The sequence below is a fragment of the Protopterus annectens genome, chromosome 7.part0 (genome assembly GCF_019279795.1).
Source record: "Protopterus annectens isolate FY-2018-M chromosome 7.part0, PAN1.0, whole genome shotgun sequence".
Taxonomy (NCBI): domain Eukaryota; kingdom Metazoa; phylum Chordata; order Ceratodontiformes; family Protopteridae; genus Protopterus; species Protopterus annectens.
Genome location: NC_056739.1, coordinates 761202159 through 761220395, shown reverse-complemented (window position 1 = coordinate 761220395; position 18237 = coordinate 761202159). Strand labels below are relative to the sequence as shown.

General features: G+C 38.6%; 1 protein-coding gene across 1 annotated transcript in view; it reads left to right on the top strand.

Moving 5' to 3' along the window:
- Window positions 1–3127: 3127 nt before the first annotated feature.
- The window catches only part of LOC122806087 (extracellular calcium-sensing receptor-like), a gene marked incomplete at its 5' end in the record, with an annotated part of 600856 nt that continues 585746 nt past the window's right edge, over window positions 3128–18237 (top strand). Inside the window, one exon of the mRNA XM_044076325.1 lies at window positions 3128–3424. Within this exon, the coding sequence (XP_043932260.1) occupies window positions 3128–3424 (297 nt within the window). The remainder of the gene's footprint in view (window positions 3425–18237) is intronic.

Here is an 18237-nt window from a genome sequence, read left to right as displayed (position 1 = left end):
CAGCCATCACAAGGGATTCACTAATTCATGTAAGAGATCCTTTACTCCATTTGTGCTCTTCTTTAGGAATTACAGTAAATTTCAAAAAGTCCAACCTGGGACCAGTTCAAGCCTTAATGTTTATACGTTGCCACTTGGACACCACCATACAGATGTCCAGGCTCATTCTGTCCAGACTATCATCACTATGTTTTCAAGCTTTGCAAATCTTACATCATAAGAACCCTCTGGTATAGCTGATTCATCATTTCATAGGTCCAATGGCAGCTGCTGTAAGTCTAGCCCCCCATGTAGGGTTCTATTTTAGAATCCTCCAGTGGACCCTATTTTCCAGTAGTCAATGGTGTATCACCCAGTGCATCATCCCATCAGGCTTACCTAGATCTGCAGACAACATATGTCATGGTGATTGACTTCCCTGTTGATTACTCTGGGATGTCCCTTTGTGCTTTCCCCAACAAGGATGGATGGCTATCCTCCTGGCGGAGGGCGTTTAAAAGGGAGGATGTTCAAAGGTCCATGTTCCAAGATCAGGGCAAACCTTCACATCAGTATCCTGGATATGTGGGCAGTTCTTCTAGTATTGTAGGTCTTTCAGGATTGCCTCCCCAGTGATGTGGTAGTGGTACAGGCAGAGAATATGTTTGAGATTTGTTACATCAGCAAGTATAGCAGACTCTGGTTGTATCCCTTATGTTGACAGGCCATGAGGGTGTGGCAATGGGTAATGTCTGCTGCTTTCTTCTTGAAATACAGATCCCAGACAAGTCCAACTTTGCAAATCTTACATCATTAGAACCCTCTGGTATAGCTGATTCTACAATTGATAGCTCCGATGGCAGCTACTGTAAGTCTTACCTAGATCTGCAGACAACATATGTCATGGTGCTTGACTTCCCTGTTGATTACTCTGGGATGTCCCTTTGTGCTTCCCCCACCAAGGATGGATGCCTATCCTTCTGGGGGAGGGCATTTAAAAGGGAGGACTTGCCAAGGTCCACATGGTCTTGGAACATTCCAAGACCAGGGCAAACCTTCACATCAGTATCCTGGAGATGTGGGCAGTTCTTCTTGTATTGTAGGCCTTTCAGGATTGCCTCCCAAAGGGTGTGGTAGCGGTACAGGCAGAGAATATGTCTGAGATTTGGTACATCAGCATGTATAGCAGAATCTGGTTGTATCCCTTATGTCGAGAGGCCATGAGGGGTAACAGTGGGTAATGTCTGCTGCTTTCTTCTTGAAATACAGATCCCAGACAAGTCTAGTATCCTAGCAGACAAGCTGAGTAGGTTGATTCATAGGCTGCAAGAGTGGTATATCTGTCAATCAGTGGTAAAGAAAATTTTGAGCTGCTGAGGCAAACTCTTTTTCAATCTGTTTTCAAACATGTCCATTAAAAAGTGTTGCAGCTTCTTTACCTTGATCCTGAAAAAGGGACATTCTTTGAGGAACAATTTAATGCATACTTAGCTGCCAGGACTTCTGTGTGCATATCATTGGCCCACTTCATAGTCAAGTCTCTACAGAAAGCAGCCTAGTGCAAGGAAAATAGGATTCTCATTGACTTTTTTTAGCTTCAACAGGTTCGCCTTCCATTCCTTTGGCCCAACCTAGTGCATTCATCCTGGGTTATGGTTCCCCTTCTGGATCACATCTCTCACCCCTGCATCAAACTCCACCCAGGCATAAAATCCCTCAGTCTGATGGCTTGGTTTCTCCACCTTCAGTGCTAGCCAGACATCCAAACCTTTTTTCCAGAGTCTTGCAGATTTTCACTTCCACCTAGAAACCTGCAACTTGGAAAACCCATATAACTAAGTGGAAGAAATTCACCATTTAGGCTAGTTCTAAGGATCTTGATCCCTTCATGGCCCCTTTACCATCAATATTGGATTTCCTGATAAGTCTTTTTCATTCACAGGCTAGTTATTCGACAGTTAATGTACAACTAGCTGCCATTTCTAATATTCATGTGGGAGAACAGCATGCTTCCATTGCTAATCTGAAACATTTAAAAGCATTCTTAAGAGGTACCTTTTTCTTATGACCTCTGTTAAGGGATCCTGTGCCCCCTAGGGATATCACTGTCTTCTAACAGAGTCTTACCAGGGCTCCATCTGAGCCTGCAGCTTTGGTGAATTTCAAATTACTATCTTGGAAAACTTTGTTTTTGGTAGCTGTTAAGATATCCATGAGGATTTCAGAATTTGCAAACCTTATTATGCAAACTTCTATATTTATTTTTTCATATGTATAGAGTTTCCCTCAGAACTAACACAGCCTTCCTTCCCAAAGTTCCTTCAGAGACTAACTTAATTTAGTCCGTATGCCTTCCAGTCTTTCCAGCATTTTCAAATAAAGGTGAATATCTACTCTACTCTATAGATGTTAAGTGTCAGCTTTGGATTTGTCTGCACCATAGAAATGACCTTAAGAAAATTGATTACCTTTTTATTTTATTTTCTAAGGGTTAAACTGTGTCTAAAGTTATCCTGTCCAGGTGGTTTTCTGATTATATTACCTTTGTTTACAGTGTTAATTCAGATCCGATTGACTGAGATGGACAGACTGCATTTATTATGACTTATAAAATCCAATTTAAGGCCTAAATCTAAGGAACACTACTTCTGCAACGATTTGTTTGTGCTGAACAGTTTTCAATTTAGATTTCTTTAGTAACCTTTATGGCTCCCGAGATATGAACATTTGAAATGTAAGGACATAACTTAATTTTGTCAAAAAGCTCAGTATGCAACCATTGAGAGTTAGACTACAAATCTCCAGAGCTCCAATGGACTGAATGAGCTATATAGAAGGCATTATGTTATACGAAATGGTGATTCATTAGGTAAGGGGCATAAGGGGTTTGGCTGCTAAAGGTGAGTTGACAAATTGTTAGACTTCACCTACTGAATTAAATATGGACTAGAAATTACGTCTCATTTGCTGTTGGCTACAAGAATATTTGTAGCTGTTCAATTCGCCTTGGAGAATTAAATCTTTAGTCGCACTACAATTATCTTAAAATGTAACATAGTATAAACCTCTGAAATATCTCTAAATGTTGCAATAAAGGCAAATAAATGTATTTAGGTTGTTTTCCTGACTGATTTCTTACAAATGTATTTGTAGTTTCAGCTTCCGAGCTTATCGCTGGGTTCAGGGTATGGCATTTGCTATCGAGAAAATCAATCAAAGTCCAGTTTTGTTGCCAAACATCACACTTGGATTAAGGATATATGATACCTGCTTTGAAATGCTGAGGACTCTACAGGGTACTTTTTGGATTCTGACTGGTCAGAATTTGCCCATCCCAAATTACCAGTGTTACCATCACTCCTCACTTGCAGCTCTTATTGGTGATTCGTTATCATCTTGCTCAATTCCAATGGCACATCTGTTGGGGCTCTACTTGCAGCCACAGGTAACACAGATATCTGTCTATTTTATTTGTTTTTAGTTGTATTTTGTTACCTGTGTAGAGCTACCTGAGAAGATTGCCTTTTCTTAATGAGGATCAAAGATAAAACGTTTAAGGAAGCTTATGTCACAGACTTGCTTACAACTAAATTTTAAGTGCAGGCTTGTGCAGAGAAACATACATAAAAAAAGGAAATAGTGTGTTCAGCTATGAATTAGGTGCAAGCCTAACCATCCTGTTTGTAGGGTCCTTTTAGGCTTATGAATTACATGGTTTAGGACATTGTGAAGGATACACCACTGTATAAGGAAGGTTTAATCACTATCCACAAAACTGTACTCTGAAATAAATAGTAATTGATTCTTCTCTGAAAGAGGGTAGTTGTTGAGCAATTGGATTAAGTACAAAATCCAAAGATATGGAAATTCCTTCAGTGATGTTCCCATTTGCAGAAACTATAGGTCTAAAGAGGGGCTGCATGGGGTGCTTATGTCTTTTAGGTATATCAAATAATACACCAACATGTGGCTGATGTTTTACCTGGTCTCAATGAACATATAAATATTAACTGTTTTTTTGAAAGACAGGAAGTTGAAGGGCTACACAGCTATTAATTAATTTTTGGTGGAATGTATTTGCTTTAATAGATTTATTCAACCAATTAAAAATTGGACATTTTTATTGGTTGTGAAAAAGGTTTCTGATTTATAAAAGGGCACGTTTTTATTCACTTTTGTATGTGTTCTGAAGAAGTTTTATGAAAGCAGTTATTAAAAGAAACTACACTAACCTTACTTTCTCTGAGTTCCTTGCACCTTTGAGTGCTGGTATTATTATTGTTTAATTGAGTATACACTTTGGCCTCAATTTTGGGTTGGTTTAGGCATTAAATATTTTTATCAACCTTTTTAATAAACACTTTATCTTTATCTTTATAAAAATATTCAGACATATCCATGTTAATATTTTTGTATCCCTTAATTTTGTCTAAATAATGATTCTTATCAAACTTAGTCCCTGTGGATGGTGCAGTGGTACTTTTGTCACCTCATAGCAAGAGGTTCTCCAATTCGATTCTTGGCTGGGGTGTCTTCTGTGTGGAGTCTGCATGTCCTCCCTGCATTCATGTGGGTTTCCTCCGGTTGTTCCACTTTCCTCACATGTTACAAAGATATGTCTAGAGTGTTTCTCCCTGGGCCTCCGCTGAAAATTGGCTTTGTTCCAAGTTGGACTTTCCTGGTAAACAAATGTTAAATCAAATGAATAATGTATCAATTCTTTTACATTTCACAAAAACATGTTCAGTAGTTTCTTCTTTATGACAATAGTTACATATTCTTTCACTTTTTTATATGGCATGTTTGCTTTGACTGGTAATTTCTTTATCAGCAGTCTTCATAAAAAAACAGAAAATTCTACTTTTTTTAATTCATCATTTCTTGCTTTTACAGCTCTGATTTTTACTTCTTCCATTCTTTCCATGGGTATACATAAAATATTTACCATTATTCTTTATGCCACTTTTTTCTTTCATTTTCTAAATCTTCAGTACTTATTTTTCACATTATAATTTTCTCTTGATATGCTTGCATTTCTTCATTCATATACTCTTTTACAAATTTTCAACATATCCCATACTTTTTAAATTTGTTTTCAATAATACACGTCTTAAATTACCATTTTTTTTCCTTTAACCATTTACGCATTTTATGCAGTTGTAAAAAAATGTAAATATCACTGGATTTATAATTCCTAAACCAGCATCCTTTGGCAATGGCATACTGAACACACTAGCTATATACAAAATATTTCCTAATACAACAGAGTTAAACAAACTTTTTTTCTTGAAAGAAAGTCTAAAAGACCTCCAAAAAGAACACTTATTTTTGATTTTTATAAGATTTTCCCATCTTAGTAATACATCTTGTTTTCCAAATGTAATACCTAATAACTTTATTTCTTGAGAGCTAAATTCAATACGTTTAATCCTACCTTCTTGCCCTAAACCTTTACTTTTTTCTACGTTCAAACGCATACCAATTTTATCTAAACACAAATTCAACTTGCTTATAACTTCTTACATTTTATTCAAATGCTTAGTAACTAGAATTATGTCATCTGCATGGGATAACATTATAGATATATCAATACTGTCATTTGTTCTATATTTAACATTACCATCTGCAGAATTAGTATAAGTAGTTATTTTTAACTAGTGAAAATATAATGTTACGTAAGGACATCATTGCCTTATACCGCTTTTAATACTTATTTCTTCACTCAGCCATCCATTCATCAAAACTTTAGTTTTATTCAGTGTGTATGCTATAATACACACATTTCTTATTTTCATACTTAAATTATAAGCTTTGAATATATCCCATAGTATATTATACTGATTAGTGTTGAAAGCTTTGCTTAGATCTCCTACCATAATTAAAGTATTTTCTTGTCTATTCTGTATATTATCTACGATTTCTCCAAGATTCAGTAATAATTCTTGGCACCCTTTACTTTAATACAAAATATTGAATCTAGTAGAATATACTTAAGTTTTGTTTCCATTATTTTCTGTAGTATTTTCATAAAGATTTTATAATCAGTATTATCAATCTTTCCACTAAGACTCCAAGCCTGCATAAAGTAAAAGCAATACTGGTAATTCCCTGCTGGGTGAGGAAAAATAAACTTTTTTTTTTGTCTGTGAGTTGCTTAAACTGATAGATCTGTTTTCTGTTTTATCTGTTTCAATTTGTTTTCTGTTTTAAGAAATTTGCTTGCAAGGGTGCAACCAGGCATACTCTTTGTACTCTACAAAGTTATATTTTTCTGAGCAGCAGTAAAAAACACTGGGACTTTTTGAGCCATATTATGTATATAACTGACTAAAGTAATGCCTCTAACAATATGTATATTTTGCTTACAGAATGGATTGTCAGTACTAGTTTTTGACTGAGCAGCTGAAAATATTACACACTAAGTTCTTGGGGAGGAGGCAACAGGTTGAATGAGGTGACTATGTTTTAAATGCCGGGTGAGTTAGGGGGTAGCAATAAGCAATACAAAATGGAATTCACTGACTATACTCCTGCATGTTTGGCCTGGTTATTCTATGTAAGAGATACACACTTAAATTGTATAGGATGCACATTTCACAGGTTTTAAATTGATCAGATTGTTTGTTGAGTGATACTTAAATACACAGTGAATTTCTAGCATTTTTAATTTCTCCAAGTCTTTTGGGTTTCTAATACCATGACAGGAATGGACTACATTCCTAAGTCGAAGTATGATTAAAGTTCATGAAATTAGTATTATTTCACTCTTTGGGGTTAGCCAAAAGTGCTCTTCCCAGCACCCACAATGTGCCCAGTAATGACTCCTTCTGCAATTCATAAGGTGTTACATGAATTGCTAACATATCTAAATATGATTGTAAATTCTTTTTTATAAGGCCAGTTGCTCCTACTACTATTGGAACTGTCTGGGTATCTTTCTTCCACATGTCTCTCATTTCTGCCTGCAGATCAAGGTATTTTATGACTTTGTGTCTCTCTGTACACAAGACACTGTAGTCATTGGGTATGGCGATTTCAATGATCAATGCTACTTTCGTCTTCTTTTCTTGGACCACTATATCCGGTTTTCTAGCATCTATCTTTTGAACTGTTAATATTGAGTGAGCCCATATGATATGAACTTCATCATTTTCTATGATCCTTTGTGGATCAAGTTTACAGTGTTTTCCAGCCACTTCAATACCATAATGTTTGCATAATCTCCAGTGTAACAGTCTCGCCACATTATTATGCCTTTCAGTATATAGTCCCTCTGCCATTAATACGTTGCAACCAGCAACAAGGTGTGTGACTGTTTCTAATTTGGTTTTATAAAACCTACATATGTCTGTTTCTCCCACATGTTCAATGGACTTTGTAAACCAGCATGTACGTAGCCCACTGTCTTGGGCTGCCAATATTAACCTTTCATTTCTTGATGTAAATTCACCTCTCCTTAACCATATCTGTGTTCATTCTTGATCAACATGAGGATCTTCCAGAAGTTTTCTATACTTGCAACTATACTTATGTTTTTTCATATTTCTTGCCTTCTCATCTGGTCCTTCACCTTATATTCTTTCGTTTTTTAGCACATTCAGTTCCTGCCTGGTTTTTATCTACTTCTGGTTTGATTTCCATTCCTGCTTGACGTCGATATGCTTCTGCTAAATTAAGCAGAGATGTCATCTTAGATTTATTCTCCTCATGTTTCAAAACTTTCACTATATTTGGATTTTGTGAGATCAGTAGATATGTGTGGAGTCCCACAATTGCAGATCTATACATGTAATCAATTTCAAGGAGGCCCATTTTAGAACAGGGAATGTATAATCTTGGTATACACTGATTTTTATAAATCATTTGGTGAGCATGAAGCATCCTTCTTGTTTTAATATCCAATCTATCTAACACTTTTTGGGGCCAGTCAATTACTCCAAAACTATGTTAGGACAGGAAGAGCAAATTGATTTATGGCTTAGGTCTTGTTCCTAGATGTCAACGTTGTTTTCGGGATTAATTTAAGTCTTCTAAAGTATTCCTTACTGAGCTTTATTCACATTTGTTCATGTTTTATTGCTGATCCTTCATCAATTCCCAAGTATTTATACACTCCCTCTTGCTCAAGCTCTTTCATATCACATTCTTGTCCCAAATTGATGTTTTCTTGGTACTGCAGTTTTCCTTTTTTAAAGGTTGCTTTTGCACATTTATCAAGACCAAATGATATTTCAATATTATCTGAAAAAGTTTTGACAACCTGCAGCTGTGCTAAGTTCCTCAGATGATGAGCTATACAGTTTTAAATAATTTACAAAGAGAAGATGAGAGGTTATTAGACTTTGTTGTTTTTTAGAAGCCAAATTGTAACCATGGCCTAAGCTGTTAAGCAAACAGCTTAATGGATTAATGGCAAGGCAGAATAGCAACGGTGACAGAGAGTCAACCTGGTATATCCCCCTTTGGATTTTTATCCCTGGGATAATAATCTGTCCTTTATCATGGCTTAATTGCAAAGTGGTCTGCCACTGTTTCATGGCTACTGTAATGTAGTCAATCAATGTAGGATGTATCTCACTATCCATGAATGTGGGATACTATCAAATGCTTTTTTGTAGTCAATCCATGCCATACTTAGATTCTTCCCCTTCTTACAGTTCTCCACTATAACTTTGTTTAACAACAAATGATCCTTTGTTTCATCTGACTTTTTTATTGCCCTTTTGTTCTACTGCTCTATTGAAGTTTTCTTCAAGATGACTATAAACTCTGCCAGCGTCAATTCCCATGTATAGTTTATATGTCGTTCTTATTGGTATATATTTTTTAGAGTAGCTTGCAGGTTTACTCTTAAGTAAGAGCATTCTTTTTCCTGTTGTTAACCAGTGCGGTGTGTGTTCGGGGTGCACATATAAATAGTTCTTATGCATGGCTAGATCCTCGTGCAAAGAAGTTAATACTTTAAGCCAAAAGTTAGGTACTGCATCTGGGCCTGGGGTTTTCCAGTTAGAGGCTTTTCTCAACTTTGTTTCAGTCTCTCTGGCTGTTATTTCATCCTATTTCATAACCTATGCCTTTAAACTTCTTATTCTTTCTTTTACTTCTTCTATCCATTTAGTATATTTGTTATGTTCCACAGGATCTTCATAGATACTTCTCCAAAATGTATCTACTTCCTCTTTTTTGGTGGTCTATCTATTCCTTTTACCTTATTTCCCAGTTCTCTATAAAACTTTTTTGGGTCATCAATAATTTGTTTATTTTGTGTTTTTCCCTCATATTTATCTTGGTATCTTCTAAGTCTTTCCACTTGTTTTGAAATGTTTAGTTTGTTATCTCCAATAGTGCATAATAGAGCCTGGTCTGTTCTAATACTGTGCATTGCTTTTATCACATCTATCTTTCTTAGTATTTTTGTTGATCTATTCCCTCTTCTATAATCTTCTAACAATGACACTTCTTGTCTTAGCTGCTTTATAGTTTTCTCTATTCAATATTTCCATTATGGTATTCACTTTAGCCCACTGTTTTCTCTCGCTACCCTGTGTTCCTGTGGTAGAACTTTATCAGTTATTAATTTAGCAGCACGGTAATATATTCTATTTACTTCTGTTATATCGCATGGATCTCTATGGACAGTCCTAATTACTGTGTTCATTTGCTTTATCAAGCTTCTGACTTTTGGGGTTTTATTAACCTTCTGCAGTCTATTTCTCTCATTGATCTTGATATATCTGTCTTTGTCTATTAAATCAAGCAACTCTTCTCTTAACTCCTCTTCTTCCATACTCAGGGTACATTCCTTGTTTTCCGTTTCCTGTGGGTATTCTATAGAAATTTCTATAGCATCTTTTTGTGGCACATTCTTTTCAATTTCATCCTGTTGTTCTGTCATATGGGAACTCACTAGCCTATCACTCTTCAACATTGACTGCATCAGAGTTTCCATGGTTTCCTGTTCCTTTCCTTGCTGTCTAGCTTCAAGTGAACATTTATACTGGTTTCCTGTGGAAGGCACCAAAATATCTTGATATAGTGCCTGACCAATTGTTTCCTGTTCCACTGGATTCCACTTAGGGATATCCATTGGTCTATCCTGTTGTGCTGCTTTCTGGGTCTTTGTGTTTTTTGATAAGACTCCAAGCCTCCATAAACTACAAGTACTGCTGGTGATTCTTTGCTGGGTGAGGAAAGTAAACCTATATATACATATATATATATATATATATATATATATATATATATATATATATATATATATATATATATATATATTTGTCTGTGAGTTGCTTAAACTGATAGAGCTGCTTTCTGTTTTACATGCTTTATTTTATTTTCTGTTACTTGGCCTGATGTTTTTGTTCTATGTGAGAGATAGACACTTAAATTATCAAAGCTGCACATTTCACATGTTTGTTTTCACTGGTTAAATTGTTTCTTGAGTGATACTTAAATACACAGTGAATGTCTGGGCCTTTGTGTTTTCTGGCAAGACTCAAGCCTGCATAAACTGCAAGCACCACTGGTGATTCCCTGCTATTTATTTTTTTCCACCCACCCTCACCTTTGTTGCTCTACTTTTTAAACATTGTGATTTTAAGCTACCCACCCTTACTGTAAATTGAGCTTTATCTTTATAAGCTCCTCCCTTTCTACACTGCTGTTAATATCTTGAATTATTTATTTTGCCTTCCCTTGTGCTTATTTTGAAAAAAAAAGTGCATTTTGCCTCATAGGATCATAGGATCATAGGAGGTTACTAGTCTATTAGCCTTGAGGTCCTTATAAGCCTAGTCAAGAGTTTAGCCCATGTTTAGACAAATCAGCACCTGAAGCCCCTGTCTAGCAGGGACATGGGTGGAATCCCAGGAGTATATTTTTTGTTTCCCATTCAGTTATCCAGGCTGTGCTTAAAAAGGGGTAAAGAGGTAATCTGCTTGATGTAGAGAGGGAGTTTTTCCATAGATGGGGGAGTCTCTGGGACAAAAATCTGTCCTGCCAACAAGTCTTGTTGATGTCACAGACCAGGTTGAGGCTGAGCATGTGGGTTACTCGAGTGGAGTTTGACTTGTACACATGCAGCAGTCCCATCAAGGTGGGGTCCACGATTGCCTTGTATGTCAGACAGAGGTCAACTCTGAGAAGTCTGTATGAAACTGTGTAGAGGGAATAGGGCTTTTAGCCTATCTGTGTATGGTAGATGTTTGAGGCCCTGGATTCTCCTTATGAGGAACCTCTGTGGTCTCTCCAGCTGCTGCATGTGCTTTGCGAGATACATGCCAAAAGGGGCATTGTAGTCAATAATGGGCCTTATAAGGGAAGAATACAGGGATGTTATGACTTCCTTGTCCCTGGATGAGATACCCTTACTTATAAAGTGGGCCATGTAGAAGCTTTTCTGTACAATGGAAGCAACATGGTGGTTAAAAGTCAGGTTGCTATCAACCTGGGTGCCCATATCCCTCATGACTGATTGCGTGCTTAGGACATTGTTATTAATGTGATAATTTGTGGGGACATCACTCTCCCCAAAGGGGATGATGATGCATTTTTTGGTATTCAGCTTGAGACCATGTTTCTGGAACCAGTCATTTACCTGAGTGAGACCCTCTTGGAGGATATCCACATCACTAGGGGAACTGATGACAGCACCCAGCTTGCAGTCATCTGAAAACGTGGTCAGCCATAGCCCACAGGTTTTGGCCTGCACCTCAGAAAAGTATATCCCAAATAACAGAGGCCCCAAGACTGAATCCTGGGTTACGCCGCTTGTTACAGGTCTACTGCTTGAGGTGGCTTCCCCTATTTTGACTACATGGGTTCTATCGGTGAGCCAGTTTGCTACCTATCTGGTAACATATGGACTGATGTCTAGTTGAGAGACTTTTCTTTTATGCTCAGGTGGGGAATAGTGTCAAAGGCTTTGGCCAGGACAAGGTAGGTGGTGTACACCATCTTCCCCTCATACATGGCTTTGGTGACTGTCTTAAAGAAGTCGACCAAATTTAGCAGATATGACCTCCCCTTCATGAAACCAAACTGTGTGGGATCAAGTGTTTGGAGACTGTCAATGTCCTTGTTAATGAGATCCAAGATAATCCATTCCATGGTCTTGCAGATCAGGCTAGTTAGGCCGATGGATCTTATAATTTCCCAGCTCGGTGGATGCTCCACCTTTGTGTAAAGGGATGACAGTGGCTGTCCTCCACTCAGCTGTGATGAAGCCAGTACTAAGGGTTTGGTTAAATAGGGTGCATAATGGTGCTGCAAGTTCCTGCCTGAGTTCATGTAGGATGCAGCCTAGGATGTTATCGGGTCCCATGGAGGCTGTATTTTTTGCCTTTGAGAGAGCAGTGATGACCTGTTCCCTAGATATAAGGGAAAGGGGGCAGGTACTGGGGATGCCATGATTTACTGATGGGGGGACAGAGTGGTAAGGTGTTTGGTGAATCTGTCAGCCAGTAAGTTTGCTATAGCTACGGCATTTGTATATGTGGTCTCCTTGACCATCAATTCTGAACAGATCTGGGTGCTTCCTTTGAGGTTGCGGACATGTGTGAGGAAGGCATTATGATTTGTCTCTAGAAGATGCAGCCAATTCGGACTCAAAGTTTGCTTTGGAGGATTTCACTAGTGCTCTTATTTGCTTGTTCAGGCTAAGGAGACATTGCTTCAAACTGGGCACCTGCTGCTTCTTGATGTTGGACAGCAATATTTGCTTTTGTTATATAGTTTATTTATTGCAGAGGTACACCAGACAATTTACTCTTCCTTGCAGAGGATGATTTAGTCCTGTCAGGTATTCCTGCTTCCATGCATCTATATAAATGTTCGTGTAGTGCTTTGGTGTAGTTTTGGATATTGGTGCCAATTCCTACAGAGGGGGAGGGGCTGTGAAGCTGTTTATACCATCTCTCAGGAGGCTGTAATCAGCTTTGGAGAAATTTTTATGCCTGATCCTAGCTAGAGGTGGGTTGGGGGAGATGGTGATTTCAAAAGTGACCATTTTGTGGTCAGATCTTACCAGGGAGGATGATACTATAGGGATGCTGCAGTGCTTACGCATGTTGGTTAATAACAAGACCAAGATATTATCACCTCTTGTGGGAAGTATCGACTCGCTGTTCCAAGGCATTTGCATTGACAAAATCAAGAAATCTCTGGCCATTTATGTTCTGGCATGAGTAATTCTTCCACTCTATGTTTGGGAAGTTAAAGTCACCCAGGATTAGGGTAAAGGGTTGAATCTTGATAGATTTGAACATGTCCAAATTGGCGGCTTGGGCATCTTGAGTCAGACTTGGGGCCGGTAGCTAACTATGATTTGAATAGGGGTCTTGTCAATGGTTAACTATACTTGGAGTGCCTCCTGTGCATCATACTCGTTGTCTGTTCTACTGATTTACTTCCCTGAATTCATTATCCAGCTAGTTATTGGATAAAGTAGTGTATTTGTACAGTCTAGCAAGCACTTTTCTGTGTTTTTGCATCAAGAGGTCAGCGGATTTTCCATCTATTGCACTGGTTGGTAGGCTGGTCTGTTTAGCTTGGGGAAATACTTGAGATTTCTGCCTTTAGCTTTACTGACCAGAGGGCTTATTAATCAGCTTATCTTGTTTTCAGTGCCTTTATAAATTCTATACAATTGAGTGGCTCTTAGCTCATTTCTACAAGGCAAAGTACTTTTAATGAATAATCACACTTTTATAAATTGATTAAAGTACACTGCTGTATCTATATCTTTAAGCTTGTTTGTGGTAACATTTTGTATCTTTAAGTTTGTTTGTGGCAGCATTTCACTCCAGACATTCCTTTCTGTGATTTTACATTAGGAGAATTGGGATTATTTATCTAATGGCAGTAGGTGTTTACCTGCTCTATCTAGCTGGAAAGCATGCAAAAGGGCTCTAAGTGTAGTCATTGTACTGGCCAGAGGGCTCAGTCAGTTTTCTGTATTTTCAGTGCTGGTATAAATTTGGCAAATTTGCCCTGAGCTGTTTGCTATACTGGTGCCCTGTACAGAGGAAAACATCTGGAAACAATGCTTATTTTCATTATACTGTGAAAGTGTACTGTGCTAGTCACCTTATTATAGCACCCACATCTACTGCTGCTCAGAGAACAGCTGATTTTGTGCAGGGCAGCATCATTGGTTAGGTTAGCTACAGATTACACCACATAAACACACTTCCCTCATCTGGTTACAAACACCCTCCACTCCTTTTCCTTTCAAGTACACATTAGGACCTCACCATGGATGGACACTTTCTTGATATCTCTGCATCCAACTTGGTGGACATGGGTATCCAGAGGCAATGTAACAATTGCCTTATGTATACTGACAGCCACTTAATTTTAAAACAGACAAATACAGTATGTGAGAAATGGAGTTACAAATTGACATTGGAGGCTAGACTCTCACACACAGGCACAAGAAGCAACAAAAAAGTTGTCAGTGAATCACCCACATCACTAACTGTATCCACAAAGGACCACACACATAAACCCATATATGCAGAGGTGATCACATGTAAATTACCCAAACCTCAAAGGCCTCTCAGAAACTCCTCATGTACACAAATAAGACAATTACCATCACAACACAAAAAGCCACATCTCACTGTGCCTCAGCTACCAAGCCCATAAGGTGAAACAATTCATGACCCAATATTCTGGTACCTTACCAGGTTGAATAAGGGGAAGGTTACAGTTAGTTGCCTTTTAGGGGACAAGGGTTTGCCAGATCACACCAGCACTCAGATCACTTACCCAGAAGTACCAGTATGACTCAGTCATAGTCCACAGTGGCCATGAATGACCTGAGACATACCTCCTTGGACTATATGAAGAGAGACATGATTGAGCTCTAAGAATATGTGTCACAGGCAGGTATGAGCCTAGCATTAAGCAGCATTCTACCATCTCCAAGGATGATGCCATAATACCAGCAGAAAATTATTGGCTTTAACAATTGGCTTAGCTGCTGGTGTAATTCCAAATAAGTCCAATACTCGTTATCCTTGGAGGACATGGCTGATAGGCCACACTGCATTGCCAGGGATAGTCTTTACCTGTCAACTCTAGGCTTTCTATTATTGTTCAAAACATTATCCACCCTTGTAGCACCTTTTTATGGACTGCTAAACAGACAAACCTTCCAACATAACAAAAGCTAGGCAGGACAAGCTAAAGGTGTTATTGCTCAATGCTAGGAGCCTCAACAAAAACCTGCACTTCATGGAAGCTTTCCTCTCACTGGAGAATGCTGATGTCTATGCAGTTACTGAATCATGTTTCAAAAGTGCATGGCTTTAATGCCTTCCACACATTCTCACAATCCACTGAACATGAAAGAGCTAAAGGTGGAGGTGTATCTATCTATATGAAGGATAAATACACCTCAAGGCTGGTCAAACAACATGACATGCTCAAGTTACTAAATGTCTAACCATGGGAAAAATCCATTACCATATTTTTGATAGCTACAGGTCCCCCACTATGAACCAGGAAACCTATACATCATACCTGAATTTAGTAGGATCACTCACCATCCAGTCCAACACCATACTCATGGGTAAGGGAGGCATACCTGACCACTAACATTCAGGCCCAAAGATTTTTGTCTTTGTAAATTCAAATGCTCTGGACCAGCTTATCTGCACTCCCATTAGGGAAACAAATATCCTGGAGCTAGTACTCAGAAATATGGGAGAGTGCTGCCCCCCCCGTGTTATGTCCTTGCTAGTAAGATCAGATCACAAAGGGGTCTCCCTGAAATAAAGGTAAAACTTGCACCCCCCACCTAACCCCAAACATATTAAGAATTTCTCTAAGGTAGATTACTCCCTTTAAGGGACAGAATAGCTAGTTTCCAAGTTCCCCCAATCCGGAAAACACAGAAACCTTTGCAGAGGCATGCACAAAAGCCCTTTATGACCATATAAACAACTGCATAAAAACAGCAGTACCAGACCAAAATAAACCCAGGTCAAACTGCAAAAAACAAGCCATCCTGGAGGACCCCTAGTATTAATAGGCTGTGCACCAAAAGAAAGATAATCCTGTTGAGAAGTAGGCAGGAATGTGCACAGCAGAGAAATAAGTCCCTCATTTAGTCTAAAGGATTGAATCATCAGAGTACTAGTCAAGTCTCTGAAAGCAGACTGTGAGGTAAAAATAGCCTGCAAAGCTAAGAATAGCCATAAGGCATTTTTCAGGTGTGTCCACAATCTTAAGGGTAACACCCAACATGCAGAATTACTTATAGATGGCATCACCTATACTCAGCTGGAGGACATGGCAAATCTGCTGGTCGACAAATTCATTTCAAATTTCACCCATCCATCATCCCTAGTTCTCCCCAAAAAATACGTTTTTCCACTCCACCACCATTTATCAGCAAAGAACTGGTTGCCAATGTGCTGTCTAAAGCTAAAAACATGGCTTCAATGGGACCTGACAATATACCAGGGTGCCTCTTAAGCAGCTTAAATCAAGACTTATCATGCACATAAGGATTTCTAATTGACCACAGCCTCCAGACTGGCTTTGCTCCAAGAGAGTGGAGGACAGTAATAGTCATCCCTTTGTATGATGGTGGACCATCTACTGATCCAGGAAATTACAGACCAATAGGTTTGATTAGTCTTATATGTAAGGCCATGGAAAGAATAATCATGGACAGAATAAATAACAACATAGGAGACCTCCAAACACTGGACCCAATCCAATTTGGCTTTGTCAAGGGCAGGCCGTGCCTTCTGAATCTGGTGGATTTCTTTGAGAAAGTCACTAAGGCCATAGACGAAGGTAAAACATTACATACTGCCTACCTCAAACTGGCCAAGGCATTTGCCATAATTCCCCACTCAGTTATTATAAATAAACTTACAAATCTGGGCATAAACCCTTATCTACCGGATGGATAACTAAATGGCTCACAGACAGGACACATGTGGTTAAAGTAAGTGAATCCAAATCCAGAAAGAGGTCAGTTGTGTGCCACAGGGCTCAGTACTGGGACCATTCTTGTTCAGAATATACTTCTCTGAAGTCAAGGCAAATGTGGAAGTCCTGTGGATGACAAAGTTTGCCAACTACTGCAAGCTGGGGCCATTCATATAATCCCCCAATGATGTACATATCCTTCAGAGGGTCTAGATCAGACAAATAATTGGTGCCAGAACCATGGCCTAAAACTAAATGCAAAAATTGCATTATCATTCCCTTTGTAAATTCAAATACCTCTGCAAATTACATCAATAGCATGCCCCTTAGAGTGGACTCAGATGTCAGAGATCTAGGTATGCAGATAGGTAGTATCCTGAACCTTGACCATCATGTGTCCACATTAGTGAGGAAATCATTTTATGTGGTACAATTTATAAGTAAAAGTATGGTATCCAGATGCAAGGAAATTACAGTCCTGCTGTACTCAGCCCTCATTAGACCAATAATCGAGTAGAGTACGCCATTTGGCATGTACTTGACTAGGCACTTACAGCAGATAGTGTGACCTCAGAGATTCCTCACAAAGAAAATACAGGGTGTAAACAACATAAACTATGTGGATAGACTGAAAGCCCTATCCCTTTACTCTGTCTCTTACTGACTATTAAGGAGTGACCTATCCCTGATCTGCAAAGTACTCACAAATCCAGCCCTGATGGAGCTGCTACACATCTACAAGTCAAACAGCACAAGGGTCAGCCAGTCTAGGGATGTAAACATAGTCTGCAACTCAAACAAAACATGCTGGAGAGACAGATGTGTGTCTCAGAGATTGCCCCTTCTTTGGAACAAGCTTCCTATTCACATTAACTCATTGCAGCCGAGTACGCCTCCAGGTGTTTCTGCAGTTAGCTCTTACTCTGCCTCTAGGCATCAAATACTGCTTGTTCAAATTTGCATTAATAATTTCAAAACTATGCTGTATACAAAGTATCAGAATATTTTATCTTGAAGCACACATGATGGCAAACACAAGTGTATTGATATCTGACCTCTGTCAATGAGTATGTGTTAGAAATGTAAGGTGATAGCCTCATTTTTTTTAAAGGCTCAAGCCACACCCACTGGGAGTTAAAGGTAAACAATCAAAGGAGCTGTACTGGAGAGATTGAGTTAAGCAGTGTCCTTCCTTGGCCCTCTTCAAAGTTAAATTGGATGAATGGATGGAGAATCACAAATTTACACCTGGCATGATGCCTATGTCCCTTATGGACAGGGGTAATCTGCAAGATAGTCAATGCACAGGCA